Genomic DNA, 21646 nt, shown 5'->3' with positions numbered 1-21646 from the left:
GTGAGTTTAGGCTATATCTCACAATTCTGAGAAAATATGTCAGAATTGCGAGATATAAACTCGCAATTGTGTTATAAAGTCAGAATTGCGAGAAAAAAGACTTTATAAGACGCAATTGCGACTTTATTTCACGCAAATTCTGACTTTATAACACGCAATTGCTACTTTATTTCACGCAATTCTGACTTTATGACACGCAATTGTGTTTTATAATTTAATTGTGAGATAAAAAATCGCAATTATCTTTTAAAATGTTTTATTCTGTGGCGGAAACAAGCTTCCATAACTGTTCGTTTCTCACGAATAACTGAGATTAAGCTTTTTAAATGTGTATTATTGCATGTTTAAATACATTTTTACAAATATATTCTTGTGTTTTTATTCTGTCTCCCAAAGTTCTCTGAGGCTATTATTAAAATATAGCTTTTAAATTAAATAGACCAAGACAACATATTTGGAGTTGCATGTTGTTGCATGCTTTGAATGTTGCTTTACACCATAGACAGTATGCTTTACACTCAACTGAAAATCTTTTTGATACACAACTGTCAAAGGTTATCATAAATGTTAAGTTACCCAACATGCTACGGTAAAAGAGAGAGTTTGTGATCCGAACATTGAGCTTATTGCAGTAAATTGCCGACCTTACTCACTGTTAGCAATTGATGTAATTTTTACAATAAATTTTACAACAACATGTTGTATTCATGTTTTTATTGTAAATGCAAATGCATGATGGGAAATTTATGGACAGTCCTGTAATTTTATTGTAACTACACTGTAGAAGCATTATTTTACAGCCACCGCATAGCATTGTGGGATCGCTACTGTTTGAATTTTGAAATTGCGCGGCCAACGGTACCAGAGAATCAAACCTTTTTGGAAGAAGAACACATCTCAGGTATGAAACGTTAACATGAAATCTATTTTATAAGTATATGGATATATTAATAACGTTGATATGAGTGAGTGCTGATGATTGTTTCGTTTGGTATATTTCAGTGACATTAGCTTCAGTGACGTTCGCCCCGAGTCGACTGAAAACAACCTGAACTGACCGCAGTGAAGTGGCGTCTTCTCAATCCATACGGAAAAGGAACCACATGCAGGTGCAAGGTATGAGATATTCACAATTTTTCGTTTGGTATATTTCAGTGACATTAGCTAGGCACGTTAGATCCCTATAACGTTAGCTCAACTCGCCCCGACTCGACTCGCTCTCTCCCGGTATAAACAACCTGAACTGACCCCGGTGAAGTGGCGGCGTCTTGCTCAATCCATAAGGAAAAAAGTAAGCTACCACATCAGGTACAAGACATTAGATATTCACAATGGAAAAACAAACATGGTGAGTAGAATCGAGTCGAGCTGAGCTTGTAACGTAACGTTAATGGAAAACCACCACAACGATAAAGCTAGCTCAAATAACGTTATCCCAGACTGTAAAAATAAGCATTAACGTTAGCCCGGTAAGCTTCCTTAGCTCAGGTTATTATTGCATTGATTACATGTGCTAGCGGACAGGCTGTTGTAACGTTATTAGGACTTCTGTTTTGCTGTCTTGTAATCGGGGGTCTTGAAGTCTTGGTTTGCACACTAGCATAAACGTAGCTTGTAGATTTTACGGTCACTGAATAACATTACTTAACTTACAGAATTAAACGAAGATACCAGGATTGTAATTTAATTAATATTTCAAATAACGAGATTGAAATATGGGCTTTAATTAAATGACAATACTGGTATCTTCATTTAATTCTGTAAGTTAGCTAAAAGCAGTGATAAAAGCTGAATATAGCATCTGGTATGTTCAGATGTTATAACTTTACTTTGTGCTTGGCCAACCAGGGTGAATGAGCAGGCATGTAAGCTGTCTTTATCTAAAATAACTTAAACCAACCAGCATCGTCATTAAATATTTTTAAGCCTAGGTTCTGTTGAAAGGCTTTCACTTCTTCAGAGAAGGCAGCAAATTATCAGTAGTATTAAAATCAAGTTAACCATTTTGTTTATCTCAAATAATATGTGGCTGCCTGGCAGACTGTATGGAATATTAAAATAATAATAGATTTGTAATTGGTATTTGTTGTGTAATTGGTAATACATTTGGTAATGTTTACATTTTGTATTCCCTAGCCCTCTGCCACAGCTGCTGATATCCAGAGAGCACACCTTGCTTAATTTTACAAGGTATATTCTTCACTTATTTTGTTAAAAGGGTAGTTCACTTTTAAATAAAAATTACCCCATGATTTACTTACCTTCAAGCCATTCTTTCAGACAAATACAATCTGAGTTATACAAAAAAAAAAAAACAGAAAAAAAAAAACAGACACATCTAAGCTTTATAGGCTAATATTAGTGGATCAGTTTGAAGCTCAAAAAAGTGCATCTATCCATCATAAAAGAGCTCCACGCAGCTCTGAGGGGTTAAAATAGGCCTATTACTGTTAAGTGTCTGTTCTATGTTCTAAGTTGGTATTCCCATGCAGGACATTTATGTGTAAACAGAAGAGTCTGACGGACAGCAGTTTAACATTACGACTTTCATTAATTAATTAAATAAAACATTTTGAAGTGTGGTTATAAGGTATTTAGCAGATGCTTTTGTCCAAAGCGTCATTCGATATACAGTGCATGCATACAATGACATTATATATTTACAAAAAACAATGTAAAAGCCAATGTAATTCTAAATGTTAAGTTAAGTTGTTAATATTAAATAAATACATCAAAATCATTTTCGTTTATGAGAAAGTAGGAATAGGTTACTTTTGTTTTTTACACAGTATTTGTAATTATTTAACAGATATGAAAACTTAAAACTTTTTTTCCTCTCTCTCGGTTTTCAGAACTTTTTGTGGAATCAACTCCCAGACGGGCTGCAAAGCAGAGAAGAGATACGGGCTCAACGCACCTGTTTACACCCTCCTAAGAAAACAGTTTTTAATAAAAGATTAAAAAGATATCATTGTTGTGTTTTTAATTGCCTAATACAGATAATTACAGCATTGTATTGTAATATTTACAAATAACAGGATATATACAGTATTACAATATAAAATTTTAATTCTGTCCTGTAAAAATACAGGAAATTCCTGTCAACTGAATTGCAGTAAATATACAGTAAATTGAAATAAATTACAGCATTTTACTGTAATTATGCTACTATAATCACAGTAGCACTGCTGTATAAATACATTACTTTATTGTAATCGTAAACAGTAATAATCCTGTATATTGCTTGCTGTAAATTTACTGCAATTAGTTGGCAGGAATTTCCTGTAAAATTACAATATATTTTTAACACTGCATTGCCTTCGACCAAGACACCGGACACCATCTTTAGGCCGGTGATTGGAGCTTACAGGTCCGATGTTCACGAAAAACCTCAGATAACCAGGGGTTAGAGGGAGTAGCGCGTGCAGGCTTGGAGGAGAGAGGGCAGATATTGTCTAGAGAAGAAGTTAGAGTGGAGCATAAGGTATCCGTTGCGGTATTCACATCCAGAGATGAGAATTGTGAGGGTGCGGGAAGAGAAGATGACACAGCAGAGGAAAGATGGGCGGGAGAAAGTGAGGACTAGGGAAAGGACTAGGGAGTTTATCTTTACACATAGCTATGCTAATCTGTGGGCGGCTGTTCTAAATTCCCTCTACATAATAGTATATGAGAAGGACTTTTATTATGAAACATTTTACTGTGTACGCTACTGGGTAACGTCAGAGAATGTCTAAAGGCCAATTTATACTTCTGCGTCGAGTGTACGCCGTAGTGTACGTCGTAGGCTACGCACGTAGGCGACGCCGTCGTGAGCATTTATACTTCTGCGAATGTCTGTGTTGCTCTGCAGTTACACCGCCGAAACGCTAGTTGGCGCGGGTGGGTTTTAATGTTCCACTGTGTTTACATTCCTCGCGGCTGTTTTGAGTTTAGGTTTCTACGAGCAATGGCGACTGAAGGAGTCATACAGATGGCTGTATTTCCGCACTTCTTCAAGCAATCTCTCGGTCACTTGGTCTATTTCCATGGCTCTTCACTGATCTTCGGAATTTAAAAATGGCGGGCGGGCGGTGCAGAGTGCAGAAGATCATTCCGGAAATGCGTAGGAGGAAACGCGATGCTATACAGCCGACCAATCACAGATCTTGCGGTCCGCGTCGCCGCGACGCGTAGTTACATTTTTGAGGAGGTGCGCGTCAGGGTACGGCGAAGGGTACGACGTATGGTACACGTCAATGCGTATGCTACGCCGTACCTTCTACGCGCACCCGACGCAGAAGTATAAATTGGCCTTAAGGCTGCGTTCCAGTCCAAAATTGTCATACCCTTCATTCGCTCACTTCCCTCCGTCTCGTTCACTCGGATGTACGTCATTGCTTACGTTGCACGAGTGCCCACTACTGGCGGAAACTGCGGCGGGCTGAATTGGAACGTCCTAAGCCCTTGATCACTTGGAATCAGCTAAGGAGTTGATCTATTATTATTTATTTATTTTCTTTAAGAATTTGTTTAATGCAGCACCCAAATGTTTATAGGTGTGTTTGGGTTGTTTTAAATTAAAAAAACATATAATTAATATATCAGAGTTGTCTGTTGTGGTGGTGATTAGACGAGATATGTGGTGACGTCACAATCGTACTGCATTGTGGGACATATAGGTGCCTGAAGTGTACATTTGAAGTAGACTCGCTCCCTCTGTCAAAATCGAGGGAACGAGGGTCTGTCCATATAAACTTCCCTCGTCCACTTCACGAAGTGGAACGCACTTCAAAATGGCGGCGGGGATTCCCCCAAGGGGAAGTCCTTAGGGAAGTTCTCAAGTGCGTGTCTAAAAGTGGACTGGAACGCAGCCTAATAGGAAGAGAATTGGCACTCTCTGCTTACTTCCGGTTTCTGGACTGGCTGCAGTAACACGTCTCTGTCCATGCGGGGGCGCTCGCAGGCGAGTGCAGAATGAATGGAGGTCTATGGCGAAAAACCCTCAAAATCCACTTTTCTCAGGATATAATTTTTTGTCTAGTAATTTGAATGTTGTATTCGAAAGGAGATGCAAAGAAATTACACATTGCTGGGTGTTAGATTTTTTAGAGTCACTTATTTGGTTTAAAAAGTCTTTTAAAATGTCAATGACGTCAGAATGCTGACGTCATTAGCAGAATGCTAGCGTGTTATGGGCAACAACAACTCAAACTGTAAGAAATCGAAAAGAAATAAGTACTCGTTCATTCAACTTTCGACCTATAACCCATGTTGAACTTGCAAGACCTACAATAAAATCTGAGATTTCTCAACGGCAATCGGGTGAAAGAGACACATTTAGCCGTCTAGCCCCATAGACTCTCATTCAGTCTGCACTCGCCCGCGATCACCTCCAGTGGAATTCTAATGGAACTGCAACCAAGATCGATACAATGGGGCTAATAGGAAGTGCCAAGGCTCTCCGTAGACGGGCTCTGGTAACGTTAGTTTCCACTGTCCCGCTATTGTGTTTACTTTCACTTTCACCAGCCGTTGCTCCGCCATTTCCTCAGGTGTTAATGTGCGTGATTGAATGTAAGTTTATTTATTTATACACAGTTATAAGTGATGTATGTTTGTTACATTGTTGTATTCAAATATTCAGCTAGTGCAACCAAACTTTTATTGTGTACAACATCATAATATCAAGCGTGGCGTTAGTTCTGGCAGGTCATGTTACTCAAGCTCGCATCAGCTGACTCTCAGCTGATCCACATCTACCTATAGGAATAAGACGCCTATCACCGTATACATATATAAGCTCCTTCAGTATTATCAGCAGCTATCGCGTTTCTCAGGAGCTAATTACCCTCCTCCATCCCCAGCTCCTCCTCTCGCCCAGTCAGGATTTGGCATTCTGATTCCCTTTGAATCAGAATAAATTCTAGAATTATGTTGTACTTTAAAATCTTGAAATAAATATATTTACATATCACACAAGTATTGTAATTGTACTTTAGGTATATTAAAAATTATTGGTTTCATTTTGAATATGTTATTGTGTTATTTTGGAAAAAGAAACATTCGGAAGGGTTTTATTTTAATGTGATTCCTTGTATAAAAAAAGAGAAGTGTGCAATGCTACTCCTGACCGTTAGGGGCAGAGTCGAGCGATGGGTGTTAAGCTGTGCGAGTCGTGAGTTTTTCATTAGTCCAGAGAGCTTGAACGTGACCAGAGCCCGTCTACATTCTCTGACGTGACACACTGTCTCCTCGTTTCTCTCCTGTGTGTTACAGGTGGGTAAATGTTTAAAAACACTTTAAAGTTGAATTTAACCATGCTGAAATGTGTTTAGAATATAAGTGAATTGTTTTAGAGAAGTGATGTTCGTCAGAGGTTGTTTTTGAGTTTGATTAAAGCGAGAGAGAAAAGCTCGACCGATTAGCGGCCTACTGAAAACGCACATGAAACGTTTGTGAGCGCGTCAGTTAAAAATATACATTTTTCCTTATACAAATGCACATGAAGGTATTCTATAAGCTCTAAAGGTTAATAAGTATTGTTTAATGTACTATATATGTGTGAATGTCAATTGATCATGGTTAATGTGTTAAATAAGGTTTAAAGTTATATTTGAAGTATATTAATAATTCTGAGAGTGATTTGTATGGAATAAATTTTGATCCAATAATAATGAACGTAACTTTTCAAGAAACTAATGAAAATATAAATTGAAACTGAATAAAATATCTTTGAAACTGAAAAAGAAAAAATCGCAGGCAAATTTTTTGACTTCGTTTTTAATACACTGCATGTTTTGCTACCTATTTCTCATATTTCGTTCGCTGATCTGAACTTACAAATGCGCATATGGCAAGCCGTTTTAGCTTAAATTGTACCCAGCGTTACTCGTCGTAAATGCATTTTTACTAGTAAGAATTCAATTAGAGAGCTCTCTAATTCAATTATTACCAAGGGGCAACATTCTGATCTGAAAAATGAAGCCTACCCGGAAGTGCGAAAAACTGCAATACATCGAAAATCCGCTAGGGGAAGGTCCCAAAAGGGAGCAAATGTCCATAGCCCCCATGTTAAAATGTCCGTTTTCACAGCATAAAATCATGTTTTTACAGGTTGGTCCCATGGACTTTTATTGGATTTTTCGATAGGTTCCGAGTGCCTGACAACGGCGAGGGTAGTGAATTTTTTTCTAACTCGTTAGTTTAGATAGTATTTAGATATAAAATGTATGACAATAAGGGCGTGGTTAACTTTGATTGACAGCTTGATTGACAGCTGAAAGGCAGAATGACAACATAAGAAGCGCCATTTTTTAATACAGTTGACATATAATACTACTGTTTCTGTATCATGAAATGTAGTTTTAAGAGTTTTTCAGGCGAGAATGTAGTTGTTTAAAGCTCAAATCTGTGGTTTATTTATAAAGATTTATGAAAATTGTATCCAGTTGTGAGATCCAGCGATGACCGGGCGCTCGGCGCGATGTACCCCGCCTGGAGCAGCCTTTCATCGGCTAGACGTTTTGAGGTTTGCCGCTGACTCTGGCGTCTCTGTAGTGGTTAAACATGAGATATAATTCGTCTTGTCTATATCTAACGGGCGATTTTTGGTCTCGTGGGCAATCGTTTTGGCTGAGGGGAAGTTTCATAACTTTATAAGCTATATTTAACTTGTACCGTTGTATGGTTAGACTAGATCGAGCGCATGACTTTTTATGTTTGACTGAATTGTTTGCTTTATTTGTATAGCTTATTGTAACTTTACCTTTTACTTATACTTTTATAATAGCTAATATTGATAAAACTGAAATTTAACAAAAAGAGACTGGGTTGAGTTTTGTCATTTTAAATTTTAATACAACGAAGATGATCTGTAATGTTGTTTACTGCAACATCTGTTGTTTAGTACAAATGCACATATTGCCTGGACCATATTAAAATGTTTAATATTTTTATATTATATTTAAAACGAAAAGAGGCAGGTTTGTGTTTTATATTTCGTTTTGTTATAAATAGGCAAACGTTATGTGCAGTGAATATAATCAATACGCGTTGCCTGAACCACATTTGTGTGGCTATAATGTTTAAGATTTCTTTAAATGAAAACGAAAAGAGTTAGTATGGTGTTTTATAACATATTTCGTTGCCTAAAATATACACAGAGATAACCGGAGTAGCAGAGCGAGCTGAGTGACGCGCGCTGCGTCAGAAGGTGGGCGGGGTTAGGGTTTCCCAAGATTTTCCAAGATGGCGCCGCCCATACCCCCCATAAACGGCTTCAAACCCGTTCTTCAGAAAGTCTATGGGTGACGTCACAGACGCTTTGTCCATATTTTTTACAGTCTATGATTATTACTAGTAAGAATTACAATTACAGAGCTCTCTAATTCAATTCTTACTAGTAACAATTCCAATTAGAGAGCTCTACAAATGAATTTTTACTAGTCATATGTCTCCATTGACTTCCATTCATTTTTAATTAAGGAGCTCTACAATTGAATTGTTACTAGTAAGAATGCAATTGCAGAGCTCTTTAATTCAATTCTTACTAGTAACAATTTAAATAGAGAGCTCTCTAATCCTATTATTACTAGTAACAATTCCAATTGGAGAGCTCTCTAATTCAGTTGTTACTAGTAAGAATGCAATTGCAGAGCTCTTTAATTCAATTACAGAGCTCTGCAATTATACATATCTTTGATTCGTATTTTTACTTGTAAAAATTCAATTAGAGAGCTCTGTAATTGCATTCTTACTAGTAAGAATTGAATTAGAGAGCTCTCTAATTGTAATTGTTACTAGTAATAATTGAATTAGAGAGCTCTCTAATTGTAATTCTTACTAGTAACAATTCAGTTGTAGAGCTCTCTAATTGTAATTGCTACTAGTAAGAATTGAATTGTAGAGCTCCGTAATTAAAAATGAATGGAAGTCAATGGAGACATATGACTAGGGCTGTGACGGTATGGGATTTTTTCTTACCGCGGTGAAACAGCAACAAATCTCGCGGTTTGGCGGTTAACCGACATACCTAAGGTAGGTGTGCTGCACTTCTTAAGTCCAGCAAACGCCACAGGATGGTTAATTTTTCTAAGATGTGGTCTTAAGTTAGTGGTATTTCCTCGCGAGATGGATAGTTTTGTGCGACAAATACGGCATATTGCCTCGTCCAAATTCACCGGCTTCCCCTTAATTGTCACTTGCCTCAAAGGCGACACAGTATTTGGCTTAGACACTAGATTCGTGGCTATTTTTTAAATCATTCGGCTAGCGCCGTCAACTGTTATCTACCACATAAGAGAGATCGCTACTTGCAATTAAAATCTAACTCCAACTGTTTACGTTATGCTTGTATTTTATGCCTGTGTTTGTTTGTATTTAACTGAACATTATCTGTAAACATCACAAAACCTAGCAGTTAATTAATAATAATCAGACACACACAAAAAAATAAATCCCCCATATGTTTAACGGACTGTCCCTCCCTTGCGCAGGAAGCGTTTTTTTTTCTCCAGAAGCCCTTGAACATGGGACTCGCAGAATACAGTAAATTACAAGCAAATATTAATGTTTATAGTTCATATCACACACCATATGCACTCCTGTAACTTTCAGCAAAAAAAAAAAGTGCGGTGATGACCTCACACTGCGGTAGGCATCTCATTAACGCGATATTGCGGTGATGCGGTTATCGTCACACCCCTACATATGACTAGTAAAAATTCATTTGTAGAGCTCTCTAATTGTAATTGTTACTAGTAATAATCTCTAATTGAATTCTTACTAGTAAAAATGCAATTACGACGAGTAACGCTGGGTACAATTTAAGCTAAAACGGCTTGCCATATGCGCTTCCAGAGATTTCATTTACGCTTCTGAAGTTTTCGTTTACGCTCCCAGAGTTTTCGTTTGCTGTTCTGTATGGCAAGCCGTTTTAGCTTAAATTGTACCCAGCGTTACTCGTCGTAATTGCATTTTTACTAGTAAGAATTCAATTAGAGAGCTCTACAATTCAATTCTTACTAGTAGCAATTACATTTAGAGAGCTCTCCAATTCAATTATTACTAGTAAGAATTACAATTATAGAGCTCTCTAATTAAATTCTTACTAGTAAGAATTACAATTACAGAGCTCTCTAATTCAATTCTTACTAGTAACAATTACAATTAGAGAGCTCTACAAATGAATTTTTACTAGTCGTATGTCTCCATTGACTTCCATTCATTTTTAATTACGGAGCTCTACAATTGAATTGTTACTAGTAAGAATTACAATTAGAGAGCTCTACAATTGAATTGTTACTAGTAAGAATTACAATTAGAGAGCTCTACATTTGAATTGTTACTAGTAAGAATTACAATTAGAGAGCTCTCTAATTCAATTATTACTAGTAACAATTACCATTAGAGAGCTCTCTAATTAAATTATTACTAGTAAGAATGCAATTACAGAGCTCTCTAATTGAATTTTTACTAGTAAAAATATGAATTAAAGATGTATAATTGCAGAGCTCTGTAATTGAATTAAAGAGCTCTGCAATTACATTCTTACTAGTAACAACTGAATTAGAGAGCTCTCTAATTGGAATTGTTACTAGTAATAATTGGATTAGAGAGCTCTCTATTTAAATTGTTACTAGTAAGAATTGAATTAAAGAGCTCTGCAATTGCATTCTTACTAGTAACAATTCAATTGTAGAGCTCTCTAATTGTAATTCTTACTAGTAACAATTCCATTGTACAGCTCCGTAATTAAAAATGAATGGAAGTCAATGGAGACATATGACTTGTAAAAATTCATTTGTAGAGCTCTCTAATTGGAATTGTTACTAGTAAGAACTGAATTAGAGAGCTCTGTAATAGTAATTCTTACTAGTAATAATTGAATTGGAGAGCTCTCTAATTGTAATTGCTACTAGTAAGAATTGAATTGTAGAGCTCTCTAATTGAATTCTTACTAGTAAAAATGCAATTACGACGAGTAACGCTGGGTACAATTTAAGCTAAAACGGCTTGCCATAGTTCTGACACATTTCTCTCGTGGGGGCGGGGCTAGTAGCAGTGTGCTCTTATTGGCTACTGAGTTTTTGATTGACAGCTTCTTCACCTGGAAGTGAAGACGTCAGTGCTGTGTTTATGTGTGGATGTGAGCGTCTGTAAGCGCAGCTTTCTATTTCATTTGAATGAATATATGTTTATATCTGTATTTTTTTGCTGCTACACTATATTGTTGAGATGATTTCTTATAGAAGGAATAGTACAGACGAATGATATCATTATCATTAGCCATCGTCGCTATAAGGTTACTGGATAGCCTACTCGTGGTAAGTCAGATTTATTTATTTTTAATCAATACTATAGCCTACTAATACTATTTATAATACAGTACTGGCTTTTTTCAGGTGAGAGCCCATAACATTATACAGCTGTGTTGTCTTGCTTAGCCCAATCATTACATGACTTGTTTATCTACATTTGGTTACAGTCTTCGATTATATCATATTTCCCCCCAGCCACCCCAAACAACATTGTGCTAGAGTACTGTACAGTATAAGTACTGTAGCCTACAGTACAAAAAGTACTGTATCAGTCAATGATGCCATTGGACCAGAGCGCTGTCAATCACTGCCTGATTCAACTTTGGCAATGTAAAGCCTTTTTTTTACCATGCCAATAAAGCTATTTAAACCTGAATTTCTCAATGGGCTTTATGCACAGCTACACTACTTCCTGAACTTCAGCCGGCTCTTTGTTTCCTGTCTGTCATTATTGGACAAACTGATTAATCCAGGTGTGCCTGATTATTGTTACTGAGGTCAGGCACACCTGGATTAATCAGTTTGTCCAATAATGACAGACAGGAAACAAAGAGCTGGCTGAAGTTCAGGAAGTAGTGTAGCTGTGCATAAAGCCCATTGCTGATTAATTTGCGATGCAGAGTTTTTGAAAGAGGAGAGAAACAACTTGACCACAGAACATGTCTCTGTTCATAATAATAAACACTCAATTATTTTGAAGTATCTTGAAAATTATTTAATTATTTTGAAATTATTTATCCTGATTACTTTTGTGTGATAAAGATGACTGATAGATAAAGCTATTATATGTAGCTAGTATGAGTAAATGCTTTTTCTGTGTCCATATTTGACTAATAATAATGCCAAAAATTGCACTTCAAATGAACATTTCTGAGAATTTTTTTTCATCTTTAATAGTCTTTAATAATAAATATGTCCAAATTAAAACCTTAATACATGCAAGTAATTATGACTGAAAACATCCAGCAACTGGGGAATACACAGCCATGGATATATGTTTATAGGGGTATACAGCCATCTACTGGTTACACAACAGTATTACATATGATAAATGCTTCATGACTCCCGAGGTAAATATTTAAGCTAGTACTGTAAAATCCCTTAAAACATTTATATAATTTGTTTGGAAAAAATATTGTAAATCTGCAACTTGTTACTGTATGTGGGGGTTCAAAGTAGTTTGTATTGTTAGATTATAATTCATTTCCTCTCTCATTTTCCAGGAGTAGAGCAACTTTTCCATAAACAAAATTCTGATGCTGACACAGACGATGGAGTGATAGTACCAGAGATGTCCCTATCAGACAATAATCTTACTTTGTTCAGACACATCACCTTTGAATGACTGGGATCTTGATCTTCAGACACCTTGCACTTTATTCTTATTAGTCTATGCTGATCTTGGATTAGCATACCAACAGCATATGAATGTTAAGGGCATAGTTCACCCAAAAATACAATTCTCACTTATTTTACTCACCTGCATGCTGTCCCAGATGCATTTTACTTTCTTTTTACAGATAAACACGAATTAAGATTATAAGGAAAGTAATCCATCTCTGCGAGTCCTAAAGACTTTAAAAACCACACACAGTGAGTGTGACGGTAATCCATGCGACCTCAGTGAATGAATCAATGCCTTCTGAAGTCAAACAATAGGCTAGATAAAAGAAATACTAATAATGTAAACTGTTTTAACTATTAAAAATCACTTCCGACCAACTGTCTTGCGTACATGGGTTACAATCCACTTGTATTATGGACTCACAGAGATGGATTATTTCCTTAAAAATCTTTGTCTGTTTATGTGAAGAAGAAAGTCATATACATCTGGGATGGCATGAAGGAGTAAATGATGAGAGAATTCTAATTTTTTGGGTGGACTATCCTTGTACTGCTTGTATCCAGTCACTGCTTTGTTACTTGAACTGCTCAAAGAATCATTGCAACATTTAAAATGTATATGAATTTTTTAAATGTATTCTGTATTTGTAATTTTTCATTTTGTATAGTAATGTATATGAGAATACTGTACATGTAGGCCTATATTATGCAGTTAATGTTTTGTGAATTCTGGTCTTTCCTGTCACAACATAATTGCATCCAAGACCTTCACTTCGATACTTGTGTATATGCTTTAGTGACAATAAAGAATGTAAATTTAATTGAATTCATATTTTCAATTACATTAATTTAACTGGTTGTATAAGTCACAATTGAAATGGTTGATGATTGTTAAAATATATTTACAATTTAAAATTTTAGAAGGTAGTATTAATTAAATGAAATAACTAAATACAATTATCAGTTAAAAAAAATGGCAACAAGAACATTCTTTGTGTGACATATGTAATGAAATGCCCTCTGAGGTTTGTATCATCTGACAGCAGGCCACGATTGTCATTTTCATATTGTTTAAATTCCTCTTATTTAAGTGATAATTAATTTTGATGGTGTAAATGTATATCATGCTAACAATGAGTAGTGTGATGGCCATGGTTGCCAACCTTGATTAACATTACCTGAAGTGAAACTTTCTTGACGGCTGAATATATCACACACGTTTGCTAGTATTCTCTTTAAATTGTAACAGCTCAACCTAATCAGAGCCTAACATGCAAAAGAATCATCAGGAATAAACAAATATTCTCCGAAAACATTGGACACTATTTTAAGTATTATATACAGTACTTTAATGTAATATTACACCTGAATAGACTGAATAGATCTCTTGTGCTCCTAAAAGCTTCTGTCGACAAAGTAGTAGCAGCAGGTAAATACAGATAAAATTAAAAAACAAACCTAACTTAATATCATTAAAATGAAATAGAAAGCTGCGCTTACAGACGCTCAAATCCACACATAAACACACCACTGACGTCTTCACTTCCAGGTGAAGAAGCTGTCAATAAAAACCTCAGTAGCCAATAAGAACACACTGCTACTAGCCCCGCCCCCACGAGAGAAATGTGTCAGAACAGCAAACGAAAACTCTGGGAGCGTAAACGAAAACTTCAGAAGCGTAAATTAAATCTCTGGAAGCGCATTTGTAAGTTCAGATCAGCGAACGAAATATGAGAAATAGTTAGCAAAACATGCAGTGTATTAAAAATGAAGTCAAAAAATTTGCCTGCGATTTATTCTTTTTCAGTTTCAAAGATATTGTATTCAGTTTCAATTTATATTTTAATTAGTTTCTTGAAAAGCTACGTTCATTATTATTGGAACAAAATTAATTCCATAGATTTGCAGCATCGTATTGACGTGATACTGGTAAAATATTGTGAATAGAAATGTTTAATCATTTAAGAGAAGTAATTGAGGTATATATTACTATGGTTTTTGTATTTCTTTTTTGATGAATAGTGTGAAATATAAAAAAATACAGAGTCAGTGAACATGAATGTGAAATTGAGAAGTTTATTTTATTGCAGATTGTGAATTGACATGAACACTGAAAGTCATTATAATGTTAAGAAGACATTGAAAATGTGATATGTGAAGCATAATGTGACTCTGAGAAACAGAGATTTGTTTAATGAACATATTGTGAATAAATTACTCCAGAGAGCTTGAACGTGACACACTGTCTCCTCGTTTCTCTCCTGTGTGTTACAGGAAAATAATCTATCCCTTTCGGGTGCCGTCGCCACGGTACCCGTTACACATACATTCATGTTTGTTCTGTTCTGTTTACCCCAAGGGGGGTTATTGCTGTTCTCCCTGCTCTTATCCATGCTAGGCTGCATGGATGCACAGGGATTTCTCGCCCAGAGCTGAACCATACCGCCAATCCAAACTGTATGCTATTTGTCAATCGTATTTGACGATAGTGGTCCTGACAGAAATGAGAGTTATATACAGTGATTCACATGTATATGGTCGCAGCTGTGAATTCTATGTGACGTTGGTTTATATATAAATAACGTGTCAGTAGTGAGTTGCTGTTTATGTTTGTGTAACTCAAAGTTATTAGACATACACTGATCTATCTTTTTATTCTGTTTATTCCAGAAAGACCACATTCAATACCTTATACATATAATAGAAAACTCAGTACAGCTGGATGATGCCAACATTCAAATCTATAAAAAGTTTAACAGTTCCCTGTCTCCTGTCATGCTTCTTACCGGAGCCCCGTAGTGAATGACCATTCACCTACCTATATTTAACCCTACAGTCCCCAACAAGCACTCTTTAATGTGGCGCGAGGGATCACTAGCAGTTCAAGCGAAGTGAAGTGCAAGTGAAAGTGATCATCCCTTCCACTTTACTACCTTACAGAACGAAATAAACATGAATGAACATCAGAAAATATGTTGAAAACCGCAGAAAAACCTCAATAAAACGTCTTGTAAACAATGTTACATAACAAAAAAAGACATTCATTGACCATTAACTTGAAAGTAAGCAAAAGCGCACCCACCACCAAGTGCACAGGAGTGAGAATTACAGTTACAATAGTTACAATTTATATCAGTTCAAAAAGATTTAGGCAGATTTTGTTCCTGGTGCCACATACCAACGTTATGCTCATAATTGTCTGTGCATGTCTGTGATTTTAGTGGCAGATTTCAACTTCCCTCATGTCACTATTGCTTGTGGAAAGACTTGAGATTCTCAATGTCTTTCGGTAGGACTTTGAGAACACAGCATGTCAGCTGAATGCTGGCATCAGCTGCTACACGTTTGGGCGAACTGCTGCATTGTTTTTTGCTACATGAGAGAAGCGAATTATTTTCACTTGACCCGCACCAGCATTGATGTCCCGCCACAGATATTCAGGAGAGAGAAGTTTAGTGGGTTTGTTATAAAGGAAATACTTGTTCAAGTGAGACTCCTCGTGCCATATCGCCTCAATGGAGTTTGCAGCATCAATGTTCAGCTGTTCCCAGCAAGTTTTGGTGAGATGATGTACATCAGCCAATGAGCCACCAAATGCAGCAGCAGTGTAATAATAATCACCTTCCCCAGCTGGAATGAATGCTTGAGACTCTGGTCTACGCTCATATGAGAATTGATCTCTTGGATAATCAAAGAACCAAGGATGTATCACACCGACCAGACGCCCCAAAGACTCCGCCCCCCAGCGGCCATAGAACTTTGTATCCACGTCCAGGCAGAAAATATAGTCAGCTTCATTGGCCAATTCGTTCTTTATTAGTTTTTCTAGTATTTCCATCCTGCCCATACTTATGTCCTGCCATCTGTCCATGCTCGGAACCCTCCGAACTGTCAAATTATGATTTTCACCCATCTTTACTTCAGGAACTGCTCCTGGTTGATCCGTAAACAAGTAGTAATGCACTCGAAATCCAACAAAGTAATGCTCCTCCGCAGACTCCAGAAAGTCTTTGAGGAAACGTGTGTATCTAACAAACAGACACAGCGAGATATATCATGGTTAGCTTATCACTTTATCCTTTAGTCATTTCCATTTTCAAAAACAAAGAAAGAAATATAGAGTGGATAGGAATGAGATATATTAAAACATGAGAGGAATCATGAGGAGCTCACTTTCCCAAAGCGAAGACAGTGGTCGCTATGGTGAGATTATGTTGTTTGTAGATATAATCAATCAGTGTTGGGTCAAAGGTTCCTTCCCAAATGATTGGGGCTGACCATGGTGTCACAGAGACAACATCTGTCCGACTGTATTAAAAACACAAAACAGACACAGCACTGTTAATGGCAAGCCGTTTTAACATTTCATCTGTCATTCAGATATCAACTATTCAGTTCTGACTAGTATGTATTCCAATTGTGACTAGTATATGTATTTATTAGATATTAGTAGTTATTAGGTACTAGTACTTGTTCAATAGATTCTAGAACTTAGTCATTAGTAGGGTTGGGTATTGGTTGGGTTTTATCCGATACCAGTACCTACTCGGTATTTTTCAAACGGTTCCGGTGCTTAAATGGTTCTTAAACCGGTACTTAAGAAAACGAAACTGCACACACTTTATCAAAAAAATAATACCTGTGTGTGTTTTCTGAAAAAGATTTTCTGATTTCTGATTAAATTAAAAATTGTGCCGTTTAAAAGGCTACTGATGTAGCCGAAAACACTTAAGATCAAAATTTTGTCTTCTCATATTATTTATATATATTATATATTATATTACGTATTATATATTATAGACTTTTACAAAACAGAGAAATATCTGACACTGAGCAGAAATATTTAACACACATAGTATAGCCTCATATAAATATACTTGATATACTTCATACTTGATATGCAAGATTTGCAGTTGGCATTAAAATACTAGACTTACCCGAAGAGGAACACTGCAGCTGAACTTGAACTTTAGTCAAGAGTGTCAGAGGTTTTGGGTTCTAATCCGCATTCGTAGTTTTTTGTTTGTTTGTTTGTTGTTGTTGTTTTTAAACCGATTATGCTCATCAGTGGTTGTATATCAAGCAGGGACACTCTGGCCTCGTTTACACTGCAGGTCTTGATGCCCAATTCTGATTTGTTGCCTATATCCGATTTTTTTGACTGTCTGTTTACACATTCTTTAAATTGTGACCCATATCCGATTCATGTGTTTACACTTGCCATATAGGCTACTATCTGAAACATATCGCGCATGCTTAAAGGGTTAAATTCTCTTGCACAAATAGACGAACACAAAATATGTTTCATGCTCTGCGATATGCAAAGTTGCCAAACACCACTTTTGAATAAGAAACAATGTCTATAAAACTCGTTAAAACTCCACGAATCACAAGCGTGTCGGTGAGAACACTCGTTAAAACAACATACACACAGCCGAACTTGACTGCACATCACATATTTGACATTATTGATACTGCTTTCATTCGTAATGCAACGGACCGATCTACGGCACATACATTAAGGGGGCTGTTCACTGTTATACAATAAAGAGCCTGCACAGCGACAAGAAATAGAAATTAACGCAAAAAAAAAAAACTGCCTAGAGCCTGTACTTACACAACACTGACAGGAGTTGCGCTCAGGAGTAGAGCAGCTGTGAACAATTTTATTTTTTATTTTTTGAGCGGCTGCGGACAAATTCTTTCTATGCACACACAATATTACATCACAATCTGCGCGTATGTTTTAAAAATATAATTGAATATGTAAATAGTCCTAGCACTTTTAAAATTTAAATAGCCCACTTAAAGCGTTTATTACAAATAAATTACTAATTGCTTGAAATGAATAAATGTAAATTAACAAAAAATTTCGTTAAATTTACAGTCATATGAAAACACTTCCCGTGACCCTCTCCACATTCCTCTCCTACGATGACAACGTTTCGTCGGGCCATCCGTCCCTTTGCAGATCTGCGTCGGGGTTTCTCTCGTCATTAAACCGCGGAGACGTTGCCTAATGCCTCAGAAAATCCGATCTTCCTGTTTACATGACAGTCGCATTGGCACATATCCGATTTATTTCCACATATGAATGAGGCCTGAAACCGATCTGGAAATATCCGAATGCATGCGTTTTTTTCTTGTTTACACTGTCATAGAACACATCCGATCTGTGTCACATGTGAGCAAAAAATCGGAATTGGGTCACATTTCACTGGCAGTGTAAACGGGGCCTCTGTGTGCATTAGGCTATATAGTTTTTATTTCACCAGAACTAATATAGGCTATGAGGCGCTGTCTAGGGCCTAAATCGAACTTCATTCACGGACACATAAAACGCTTGCATACACATATACTAAGTAGTCATACATACATATACTACTGAATGCTCCAACTATATGAAATGCACAACGTCACATTTAAAGTCGCTCTCGCACACACACACAAACTCTACACACACGAGACGCGCGGAACTCTCCGCGCACATACTCAGCTGAGACGCGAGCACACACACACACACACACACACACACACACACACACACACACACACACACACAAACTCGCGCACATACTCATCTGAGACGCGAGCACACACACACACACACACACACACACACACACACACACAAACTCGCGCACATACTCATCTGAGACGCGAGCACACACACACACACACACACACACACACACACACACACAAACTCGCGCACATACTCATCTGAGACGCGAGCACACACACACACACACACACACACACACACACAAACTCACGCACATACTCATCTGAGACGCGAGCACACACACACACACACACAAACTCGCGCACATACTCATCTGAGACGCGAGCCGAGCACGCACACACAAACTCTCCGCGCACATACTCATAAAGACGACGCCTCATAAATAGATCGATCTCTGCAACGTATTGAAGCGCGCGTCCGAGTGAAGAAAGTGCGGTGTGCGCGAGCCACAAGAGAAAACACTGTATCAGCGCCACTGATCAGCGGCAACGAGCACTTTGATCATTAAAAAAAAACACAGTTCAGCGCTAGATCGTCTCTTATTTAACAAACGAACTAAATGAATGCTCTGCTGGTTAACTGGATATGTTTTGTTATTGGATCATTTGTGCAGCGAGATGTTTTATAGGGGGCGGTGAAAAAAGTCAGGCACCGAAATCAGGCACCGAAAGTTGCGTTCTTATTCGGTCTCGATACTACCGTTTACGTCGGAACCGGTTCTCTATTGGAACCGGGTTTCGGTACCCAACCCTAGTCATTAGATACTAGTACCTATTAAATAGTTACAAGTACTTATTCATTAGCTACTAGTACTTATTCATTAGATAATACTACCTATTAAATAGATACTAGTTCCTATTAAACGTACAGTATGGAATTTTTCGCCACTAGGGGTCGCTAACCTATTTACAATAACAAAGGCGTAGTTTGATGACGCAACATTTGCTAAGAATTATGGATCTTGTGGTCAACGTCAAGCCGACCGATCTAATCTATGGATCTAATAATGTTTATGGATGACTGAATACATCGATGCTTTTATCATGACTGTGATATGAAGCAGTTCGGGATTGCTAAGAGACAGCTATCAGCTCCACATGCTACGCGAGTCCCGCATAAGGAATATGGACATTTCATTCTACCGAACTACGTTACACGCGAGTGCAGAATTACTACTCACAGTCACAGGTCAGTTTATTAGACAAATTAAACTTGTGAGGTAACGCAGCGTTGTTTCACTTGGTCTAACATTACACTATCACACTAAACTGCATTTGAATGTGTTGAAATGTATGTGTTAGTTTGTCTGTATGAGACTAGCAGTAAGCTATCAACATTAGAATAACATACAGATCATATTCTAACATTTCATCATGTTGAGCTATATAACATAGAAGCGGTCGAAGTCTCGGACGTGGAGCTCTCGTTTATATACTGTCTATGGGAGCTCTAGGCATCTCGAAAACACCGCGCTGATATTGATTCTCGTTTTAGTTCTCCTTTTGTATCCAAAGTCTGCTTGCCATGGTCCATAATGTTTGAACGAAACAACAACAGCGTGCAAATAGACATTGCGAACTACCGTCAGTCGCTTTGGTTACTATCAGAGGGCTCTGGTTCATAGCTCTGGTTGCCATGGCAGTACGAGCGGAAACCAGGGACAACGCGGATATGACACCATTGACGGCGACAAAACGGAAATAAAGAAACGGGACGTTTCTCGAATTAAATTACAAATTTCTCCTGGTTTGAAAGTTGTTGGAAACAGTCGGGATAATGTAAGTACACAACTAAAAAAATATATATAACATAGATATAGTGATTTTTGCTATTTTTAAAGCAAAAAAGTTACATATTGTGGCTTTAAATAGATACTAGTACTTATTAATTAGCTACTAGTACTTATTCAATAGATACTAGTACCAATATGACAAGCCGTTTTAACATTAAGGGCCCTATTGTAACGATCTGAAACGCAAGTATCAAACTCGAAACGCAAGTAACTTTGTGGGCGGATCTCAGGTGCTGTTGCTATTATACCCGTGGGATAAATGACTCTTGTGCCTGGTGCAAATCTAAGACGGGTTGGTCTGAAGTAGCTACAGTACATTACTCATTTGTGTGGTTTGGGCGTAACATGCAATAAACCAATCAGAGCGTCATCTCACATTCCCTTTAAAAGCAGGCGCGTTTGTTCCACGGCAGATTGTTATTAAAATGGCGGAATGTCTTGCCACTATTGGTCAAACAGGTTTGATCCGTCAATACTACAATTAGCCTGAATAATTTGGATAAATGTGTAAGCTAGATTTATGCTATTTTTCACATCTTCATGGACACCACAATGATTTGCCTCGTGTGGTAATATTTTTCCTTGTAATTATATATGGCTTGCAAAAATGGGAACTGCTGCGTCTGTGTAGATGAGAGAAGCAAAGTGTATGCACATTGTGCACACGCTAAATTATTGCCAAGC

The 21646-nt window shown here is 37.2% G+C and overlaps 1 protein-coding gene and 2 long non-coding RNA genes across 4 annotated transcripts in view; 2 read left to right on the top strand and 1 right to left on the bottom strand.

Annotated features, from left to right (window-relative positions):
- On the top strand, positions 1–2966 carry LOC309500096. Its single transcript, XR_014206478.1, has 4 exons — positions 1–901; positions 1003–1116; positions 2137–2190; positions 2853–2966. It is a non-coding gene; the product is annotated as an uncharacterized lncRNA (long non-coding RNA).
- Positions 2967–4320: 1354 nt separating this feature from the next.
- On the top strand, positions 4321–14882 carry LOC309500099. The gene is made up of 2 exons (XR_014206481.1): positions 4321–6258; positions 12524–14882. It is a non-coding gene; the product is annotated as an uncharacterized lncRNA (long non-coding RNA).
- The window catches only part of LOC309500086 (histo-blood group ABO system transferase-like), a 40469-nt gene continuing 33529 nt past the window's right edge, over positions 14707–21646 (bottom strand). For both annotated transcript variants that reach the window (XM_082171651.1, XM_082171650.1), the window contains 2 exons: positions 16818–16952; positions 14707–16672 (listed from right to left, as the gene is read on the bottom strand). In XM_082171651.1, the coding sequence (XP_082027777.1) occupies positions 15982–16672; positions 16818–16952 (826 nt within the window). In that variant the 3' untranslated portion in view covers positions 14707–15981. The remainder of the gene's footprint in view (positions 16673–16817; positions 16953–21646) is intronic.

This window comes from Leuciscus leuciscus, assembly GCF_965113295.1.
Source record: "Leuciscus leuciscus genome assembly, chromosome: 5".
Classification (NCBI taxonomy): domain Eukaryota; kingdom Metazoa; phylum Chordata; class Actinopteri; order Cypriniformes; family Leuciscidae; genus Leuciscus; species Leuciscus leuciscus.
This window is presented reverse-complemented; position numbering and strand designations above follow the sequence as displayed.